The 9,599-nt window shown below is 32.0% G+C and overlaps 3 protein-coding genes across 3 annotated transcripts in view; 2 read left to right on the top strand and 1 right to left on the bottom strand.

Annotated features, from left to right (window-relative positions):
- The window catches only part of LOC105618077 (AP-1 complex subunit beta-1), a 6,481-nt gene extending 4,520 nt beyond the window's left edge, over positions 1 to 1,961 (bottom strand). The window contains exons 1-2 of the mRNA XM_012199616.1: positions 1,854 to 1,961; positions 980 to 1,150 (exon numbers count right to left, since the gene is read on the bottom strand). Of these exons, the coding sequence (XP_012055006.1) occupies positions 980 to 1,150; positions 1,854 to 1,961 (279 nt within the window). The remainder of the gene's footprint in view (positions 1 to 979; positions 1,151 to 1,853) is intronic.
- A 2,326-nt stretch (positions 1,962 to 4,287) lies between these two features.
- Positions 4,288 to 5,966, top strand: LOC105618076 (SWI/SNF-related matrix-associated actin-dependent regulator of chromatin subfamily B member 1). The gene is made up of 5 exons (XM_012199615.1): positions 4,288 to 4,739; positions 4,820 to 4,947; positions 5,022 to 5,334; positions 5,670 to 5,846; positions 5,927 to 5,966. Exons 1-5 carry the CDS (start codon positions 4,288 to 4,290, stop codon positions 5,964 to 5,966), a joined length of 1,110 nt encoding a protein of 369 aa, XP_012055005.1.
- Positions 5,967 to 8,478: 2,512 nt separating this feature from the next.
- The window catches only part of LOC105618075 (putative tricarboxylate transport protein, mitochondrial), a gene marked incomplete at its 3' end in the record, with an annotated part of 4,477 nt that continues 3,356 nt past the window's right edge, over positions 8,479 to 9,599 (top strand). The window contains exon 1 of the mRNA XM_012199613.1: positions 8,479 to 8,629. Within this exon, the coding sequence (XP_012055003.1) occupies positions 8,479 to 8,629 (151 nt within the window). The remainder of the gene's footprint in view (positions 8,630 to 9,599) is intronic.

The raw sequence follows: 9,599 nt of genomic DNA, 5'->3' as shown, positions 1-9,599 counted from the left end.
ATATATATATAATATATATAATATATATATATATATATATATATATATATATATATATATATGTATATATGATACAAAATGCGTGCAATTAGTAAATATCATCTTTATAGAAGCACTGATTGATACACAAATATGTATAAAATGAAAGGAACAATTTTCATGCTGCTGCATATTAGAAATTCACGAGTAAAAGATTAACTAAGATTAATGTTCAAATTATCATATCGATTTGAAACGATATTACTACAACTGCAATACAAGAATCAATTTAGTATATTTATATCGTAAATAAACGGCACTGTGAAGAATGAACAATTTGCTTCAAGCGTTTTGTATGTAGATGAAAAATTGTGTGACTTTTTGAAAGAAAGTTACATGCTCAATTTTGAGTAAACAAGATATATGTATCAGTGCATTAGCGTGAAGAGGATAACGAGATTTTAAATTACTCTAAAATTCTACTCTTAATTTCGGTAAATTTAATCATGTATTATAGATATTAGATTAATGATCTGCCTAACAAAGTACATTCTGGAATTTGGTTCTGTAACGACATTAGTAACGAGTAATTTAATAGCCTGTTTTGCTATTAAAAAATGGAATATTGGAACAATCAAAATCCAAATCCGTGCCCTTTGAAAAATAAACAATTCAGTCGCAATGAAGGAAAAAGTTACATTCCGTCCTATAACGCAGACAGCTCTGTGCAAACTGTTATTTGCAAAGTACAGTCTGTATTCAGTGCGAGGCACGCTGTAAAATATAACACAGCCAGGATGATATCCGATAAAAGAGATTATATTTACAATCTAACAATCGTTATAGGGAATACATAATGATGAATAATTTTCTAATTTGCCTCTCGTTACAGATTCCGAACATCATCCAAGTGTTATTAAGAAATATGTAAAAAGTAAAGGTGCGTTATATAGTAAAATTGTGATGACGAATTGAATGATGAGTTTCTAAGCTACGTTACCTTGACGAACGTGTTGACTGCCATGATAGCCATGTCTGGTTGGCTCTTGGCGTAGTTCATCAGGTACAGGTATACCAGCTTTTTCAGTTCCAGATTGTCGGTTTGCATGCAATTCACCACATCGGGAAACAGTGCAGACACATCTTTTCCTACTGTCATGGAAGCAATGACCTGGACAAACAATTGATACCTTTGCGTTATAAACAGTGAACATTATTGTAACATAAGTGACACTGCAAATGTAACATTCTCAACAAATACAGATCTATTACATTTTCATTACTATTAAAATCAATTAATTTTACATTCTCTATGATATTATTTCTAAAAGAAGGCATTTAACTGTTACTATATGTTTCTACATTACATATTATTTATTGTTCATGTAATTTGTCTATACCAATTATACACTTCACTAGTGTAAGAAATATAGTGTTGCAATCATAGACAAGTACAACTTGCTAGACTACATGCTGATGCATTCCTTTTCTAATGAATTTTTTTTAATTAACATACAACAAATGTTTTTCATCATATGCAAACACATAGATAATAAACATATTCTTAATATGTATTAAATTCTTAATATGTATTAAATTAATATTACTAATGTATCAGAGGATTATTAAATAATTATAAAATAAAATATAGTAATTATAAGATAAGAAGAGTATTATATATACAAGAAATATTCTTGTAGAAAGAAGTCATTGGAATTATCAATACTAGAGTTTCTTCACCTTAGATTTTGCAACTTACCTCACTATCCAAATATATTACCTTCTATACAAGTATTCTGCATGAAAATGCTTACTATTTGCATAATATTACAATATTTTTTGTGAAAACAATTATAACAAATTTTTTTATTTACCTTCTTCACAGCTTCCTTTTTCTTTTCTTTCTTCTCATTGTTCAGTTCCGACTTGAGCTCAAATATCTCTCCCTTTTTTGTAGTGGTAAAATACTTTGAATCTGTCATCTTGTCTGTAACAAATATAATTATATAAATTTATAATCTCAGAGGATATAAAATCTGTAATGTCACTTGTATAAATATGCACAAAATCGATAAAACTTTCATCTATTTTCTATCAATTTACAATGAACAACTCCTTATATTATTTACATAATAATAAAAGAAATAATTATTTTACCAGTAATTATTATACAAATCTCGTGTTACAAAACTAAATGTTAATTTACCTCAATTTACCTTATGTAATTACAATTTAATTTAATAACACCAAATTATTATCAATTAATTTAATAATAACTGATACTAACAATAATAATGTCAAAGTTGAGAGATTGATGTGTACAGAAATATCCAAATTTTCGCCAGCCGAGAAACTTATGAGAGAACGAAAATTCTGTATACTGGACAGAGAAGAGAAACGAGACACGCAATGAAATTAAATAAGATTTCACTATATAGCGAACCCGGGACTGGATCAATGTCCAGAATCAGAATGGTGCCGTAGTGCTAACTCCCCCGCCAACGAATCGAGCTGTCATTTAACAAGGAGTGCTGGTTGGGAAATCGAGGCGCGGGGGATGCCTCGGAGAAATAGATTATCACCGAGGGGCGATAAGCGAGTGGCGTGGCGCGCGCGCACGTCATAATAGAGCGGAATAAAAAGAAACATTACGTAGAATCTCGAACGGTTGCATCTGGGCCGCCGTTGCAACTGCTCTCGCGTCGTCGCCTCATTAATTACCTGTCTATTTAACAGCGACTGGCGGCAGCGGGGAGAAGGGGCGAGAACAGTCGAGAACGAATCGTTTTATATGCGAACTCAGACGGATGACGCCGTCCGCCCCCCGGGCAATTTTGCGCTTCTGCTAAGTGCGATACACCGGGGGCACCTTCGTGACACTTCGCAGCACACGGCTATCAGTAGCCACGCAGACCTGACGCGCATCAGCGCACATATGGGGGAGAGGAGGCCACCACCTCCAGTTATCGATAAGTGACTTGACTCTGATTGGCCGTCCCCGCTCGTGGAATGCACGTGTGTGTTCGGCATTAGGTCCGTTATCTCAAATCAGTGCCTGGACATAGGAAAATCCACTTCGATTATTAATTAATTACTTCGATTATTAATTTATCAGCAGAATTACTTAAAGCATAGAATAAATGCGGCTAAGGACAAATTTTCATTTCTCAAGTAAGTCCGGGGATAATTGAAAAATGATGACATTACTGATTGTTTTGGCTATATCGATCGATAATGTCATTGTCCTTCAATTATCCCCACTTGACAGAACACATGAAAATCTACCTTTGGTCGGCCATCTTTAATCTTAAAACAAATATAATTAAGTATTATAATTTTATAATTGTAAATAATTATATAATTATCATTGTTTCAAAAATTAAATTTTTGATTAAAAATATTGAAATATTTTAAGCAAAATAGTATGAAAAAAATCTTAAAAAAAGGACAGACCGGTTGGTTACTCAAATTTGATTGGCATAGCAAACTGCAAGTTTGCCTTTAAGTCTACCAATTTGACGAATCACAACGTGCGATCATGTCTATGGTGTTGCACTTTTCTTCATATTCGTTAATTTAAGAACATAAGAAAAAAAATTAAACTTGATATCCGTCTGTGGATGCCGTGTGTCCGATCTGTGTTTTCAAGGAAACGTAAACAAACGTGCGAAAGGAGAAAAGGTTTATGAGAGCTTGTAAACCCGAGTGAATGAATTATTTCTGTTGCCAGGTATGACAGAGAGAGTCCATAATTTCCAAGATTGTCCAAAAGTTTATTTCAATAATGCATGAAGCGTTATCGACATTGTCCATTTTATATTGGCTCTAATGAATATTTTATCTGCGTTAATTTTCATGAGTTTAGCATTAAAAATATTAAGAGAAAAATAAAATCTAGATAAACTTGGTAAATGAATTATGCTAATGGAAGCTTCATCAAGTGTTTCATAGAATTACTAATTACCCTGTTTACAGCAGTGTATAAGTTTTAAGCTTTTGGCTCTAAGCTTTAAATTTTGATTTTTTTTCGACAAAAATCGTGGTCTTAAAACGTAATTTTAAATTTTAAGCAAATTTAGGTCATATTTAGTTTAAGTCATATTTAGAACTTAGAGCAAGTTATAGTCACAACCTAGAGTTAAAGTTCAAAGCTTACTACATCTGTTGTAGACTGGGTCTTATTCACGAAGTACATTTTTTTGTTTCTGCATAATTATAATATAATAATCCTCAATGCATTAATCATCTTACTTTTGTAAATATCTATTCAATCTATAGTTACTAATTGCAGTGAAATTAGTCTTCAAAATGGCATTACGCACCTACGGAGATAAACCTATAAGTTTTCAAGTGGAGGAAAATGGAGAGTATTATTGTATTGGGTCAGAAGTTGGCAATTACCTGCGTCTTTTTCGCGGGTCTTTGTATAAAAGATATCCTGGCATGTTCAGAAGATCCATTACCAATGATGAACGTAAGAAATTAGTGGAACTTGGATTGAGTCAGCACGTTCTTGCATCTAGCGTTTCATTGTTGAGAGCTAGTGAGGTGGAAGATATTATCGAGGGCAATGATGATAAGTATAAAGCTGTATCCGTGCATTCAACTGAACCACCAGCACCTAGAGAGGGTAAATCCAAAAAGTCGATGGCATGGGTACCTAGCTTACCAAATAGTTCACATCTGGATGCAGTTCCTCAAGCTACACCAATAAATCGAAACAGAGTGCACAATAAAAAAGTTAGAACATTTCCATTATGGTAAGCAAGAAAGCACAGAAATTCTACATAAAATTCTGTTGTGTAATAAAATTATGATTCATATTTTACTTCCAATTTAGTTTCGATGATACAGATCCATCGGCAAATTTAGAGAATGCCGCGCAACAGGAAATGTTGGTTCCAATACGTTTAGACATGGAAATTGAAGGTCAAAAATTAAGAGACACTTTTACTTGGAATAAAAATGGTATATATTTTTGTATCCAATAACAAGAATCTTGATATATTAGAACAATTTAATGCATCTTGTATCTTTTACAGAAAGTCTTATAACACCCGAACAATTTGCTGAAGTACTATGCGACGATTTAGATTTAAATCCATTAACCTTTGTTCCTGCGATTGCACAGGCAATAAGACAGCAAATAGAAGCATTCCCTCAGGAGACAATTTTAGAAGATCAATGTGATCAGAGAGTAATAATTAAATTAAATATACATGTGGGTAATACCTCTCTAGTAGATCAAGTAGAATGGGATATGTCTGAGAAGGAGAATAATCCAGAAAAGTTTGCGATGAAACTTTGCGCGGAACTTGGTCTCGGTGGCGAATTTGTTACCGCTATCGCATACAGGTAAAATACTTTTTTCTTATTCTACAATAGCATAATTGTGCCCTTGCTTCATGCAAAATAATATCATTTTTGTTACCGACATTATTAGAATAGAATTCATTACAAAAACAAAGTTGATAATTTAAATATCGAAATATTAATTATTTTGGATACTGAAAATATGAGTTCGATAATAAAAAATTATTATAAATTAATATATATTTAATATATATTAATTTATAAATAAATTGGTGTTATATATTTAATTGATATTGATTATTATTCTAGTATGATTATATGCTATTCTAGTAGTATAATTATTATTCTAATAACATGATGATGATATTTATTGACAGTGTACGTGGACAATTATCATGGCATCAAAGAACGTATGCATTTTCTGAAGCACCTCTACCAACCGTAGAAGTTCCCTTTAGACCTCCATCAGAGGCTGATCAATGGGCACCATTTTTAGAAACCTTAACAGATGCAGAGATGGAAAAGAAGATACGCGATCAAGATCGAAATACTCGGTAAGACGTGAATTTTTAAGAGATATATATTAACATTATCGTGAAGATATTTGATTGTTCGTTTTCTTATTTTCTTCCAGACGTATGCGACGTTTAGCAAACACTACACCTGGTTGGTAGAAAAAACACATCTAGAAAAAGAACACTCCATACCCACATCTACATTTTTCAACCAATCTATCATCCTAATTTTTAGTATCCCCTCATATAAGATTTATAAATAACAATATAATTTTTATTAAGCCATCATAGAATATAAAATATGCGGAAGTAACTATTTGTAAAAATAATAATGGTTATACATGATTGCGTTTATTTAAAAAAGAATGTAACTGTATCAGACATCACTGTTTATGGAACATTCTTATATACAGGGTATTCCAGATCTAACGAATCATTCTTCAATTTAGAATCTACTTTTTTCCATTTTTATATAATTTAAAAATCTTTTTTTCCAATTTAATTTATTAACAGTCAATTTGTGTATTGTGTGAAAGAAAATTTTTATATCGTACGTGCATATAGTGTGATTGAAAATGTACGTACATATCATATAACACTTCAAAGTGTAATGACAACTAACTGTGATGCAACCTGAACAGTAAGAAATATAACTAAAATTGTTTTAAGAAAATTATACACTATATATCTTTAATATTTTATTTTAAATCTATCGGAATATATATTACAAAATCTATTGCAATTATCTGTTTTAGTCAGCAATCGTACGACGAGATAATAGATCACATGATTATACTCATTCATGATAAATGGTTATCGCAGAGTGTATGTCTCGAGAATTATTTAAAATTTTGGCATCTTGTTACTCACGGATCAACATCTCATTATACTGCCTGACTGGATTGAATGTAAAAAGAAATCTTGAAGAAAAAGACAGTTACGCTTCAAGATTTATGATCTTTGGTGAATGTATATTGGAATGTAAATTAGTTACTTTACTTTAACTTCATTATATCTCTTTTTCTACTTGTGTAACATGTAAAATGTAATACAATGCTCTACTCTCTGAAAAATTTAGATAAAGGTAATTGATTCCACGAAGCATCCTGTATTTAGCCCTGGACTGTGAACTCGTCGATGATAGGACCGCAACAGGTCTAATTGGTGCCCTCATCAAAAATATTTTTTGTAGCAATTCCAACTTTTACTCGCTTTCTTATTTTTAAATAATTTTTAATATAATTTAATAATTCTTTTTTCACAGACATAGATATATATATTTGATTAAATGGAGCGTTAACAATTATTTTAAAGCAGGTCGATTATTGTATTGACAGTGAATTATCGATGAGTGCCTTTTCGATATCCTCAAGTCCTCATACGGTCTTGTGACAATCTATATATCAGAATGTTTGATAAGTAATAATAAAACTCTCGCATAGGAATAGAGTGGACTAAACTGAAAAGTCCTCTACCATTTTACAATTTTCACAATAGTTAAGATATTAATTACTAAAAATCACTGAATATTGATTTTCAATAATTTTTTATTCAAGTACTATCAACTTTACAAAAAAACGGCAAGTGACAAAAATTGTTTATTTTCTTCTTATAGAGTTCTGAGAATTTTTTCAGAATGTTTTAATACCGCATTTTCTCATGTTGGTAAAAATAGTTGAGATAAGAAAATGAGAAAATACGGTACTAAAAAATTGATAAAAAATTCTGAAAAAATTCTTAAAGCTCTATGAGAATAAAATAAATAATTTTTATCGTTTTCTGTAAAGTTGATAATACTTGAGTACCAAATTATTGAAAATTAATATTCGATTTTTAGTAATTGATGTCTTATTAACTATTGCGAAAATTGCAAAATGGTAGAGAAGATTTATCGATTCAGTTTAGTCTGTTTACCCCTATGTGAGAATTTTATCGTTATTTATCAAATATCCTATGTATACACATACATTTGACTTTTATTTTAAAAAATTAATGTGATCACAATTCCTCGTAATTTTTATCTGAAATATTCTTTGGATCCAAATTTTTGAAGATGTTGATTCTTTCGAAAGAATACGTATATGTAGAATATGTAATATTCTATGAACTATTCTAGACAATATTAACATATAATAATCCATAATATAAGAAAAACAGATTAATCTCTGATTATAATTTACAGATTAATCTCTATAAATTCTTATGGAAAATATTACATATTAACATTTAGCAAATATATAATCTAAGGTTTGTCTTTATATTTTCTATATTTTTTTTCATGCTTCTTGTTCAAAGCATAACTATTTATTTTATTTCATTTCAAGTACAGAGAGAAAAAAAGAGAAGGGAGTAGAAAGAAAGGAGAGAGTGCAGGCAAGCGCAGTTAATTCAACAGAGCCCTTCAGTCTTCGATGTGTCGTCCTGTATGTGCACATAGTACATCTATGCGTAATGAGCAAAGTAAGACAAGGCAAGACAAGCAACGTCAAATGAGACAACGTTGTCTATCGTTTGCGGAAGGGGAAAAATATGGGGGAAACCAGTGCATTACGCGTTCATCGCACACATGAGTGTCAATTGACGACAGTCCAGCTTCGGCAGTGTCCAGCAGCGTAGGTGGATGAGCGGCGGCAGCGCTTGGAGCGTTCACAGCTTTGGTGCGCCAAGCATCATGGATCTGACGAGGCAGCAACAACAGCGATCGTTGGCGAGCGCGTGCCGTGGCCCGTTGCCATTTCCACGTAGACCATGGATGAGCGAGACTGGCGTCGCCGCCGCCACCGCTGCCTCCGGCAACTTGGGCCTCAAAGGGGTCATAGCCGGTATGTTACTCCTTTCCTTTCCCTCCTCCCTTTCCTCTAGGAAAGAAGAGAGAGAGAGAGAGAGAAAGTGTTCGCTCTCACTCGCGCGATCGCTCATGGCTCACGCTGCCGACCTTAGACACCTATCTGAGTGCATTATGTCATGCGGAAATGTACACCATCAGAGCCTTCTTTCTCTCTCTCTTTCTTTCTTTTTTAATAAGTGCACTCTGCTAAATCGTACGATAATGTGAAAGATCGCGCGATCGCGAGCTCACATATTGCATACGTATGTGGCTATATCTACGTTCCTTGCAAGGTCATCATGTTTATCTGAATTTCCATGGTAATAGAGATTTCGAATTACAGTCACTTTACGCGATGATTTTAGTTCTATATATATAATGATTTAAGAAATCGATGATTATACGTATAAGTTCAGAATTTAATTAAGAAAATAAGAATCCTTTTAATTAGAAAATAAAGATTTTGCAAATTATGCTGTAATAGCAATCTTTTTTTATGTTTAATTTCTATTTCATTGAAATTACGTAATATGTTACTTTTTAATTGCGTTTTAATTTTGTAGACTATTTAAAGTCAATTTCCTTCTCTTCATTAACAGAGCTATTTAACGCGTCGTCATTGTGACTGGGTGATAATGACCCGAGACATTTTTACATCTGTATTTTCTTACATTATTTCATAAATTTTAGCTAATGCCCTAGCTGGAACTAAGACTTTCTAAAACCATTATTGACAGAATATTGCGAGAATAGACCAAAAACATATTCGGATTATTATGATTATCTACCTCAACGTCCGTGTAACATTTTAGCATCACAATGACGCCGGGTTAATATATATATATATATATATATATATATATATATACTATATATACTATACATATATATATCTCTACATACATATATACATATATATATTATATATATATATATATATATATATATATATATATATATATATA

This window comes from Atta cephalotes (assembly GCF_000143395.1).
Source record: "Atta cephalotes unplaced genomic scaffold scaffold00015, whole genome shotgun sequence".
Classification (NCBI taxonomy): Eukaryota; Metazoa; Arthropoda; class Insecta; order Hymenoptera; family Formicidae; genus Atta; species Atta cephalotes.
This window is presented reverse-complemented; position numbering and strand designations above follow the sequence as displayed.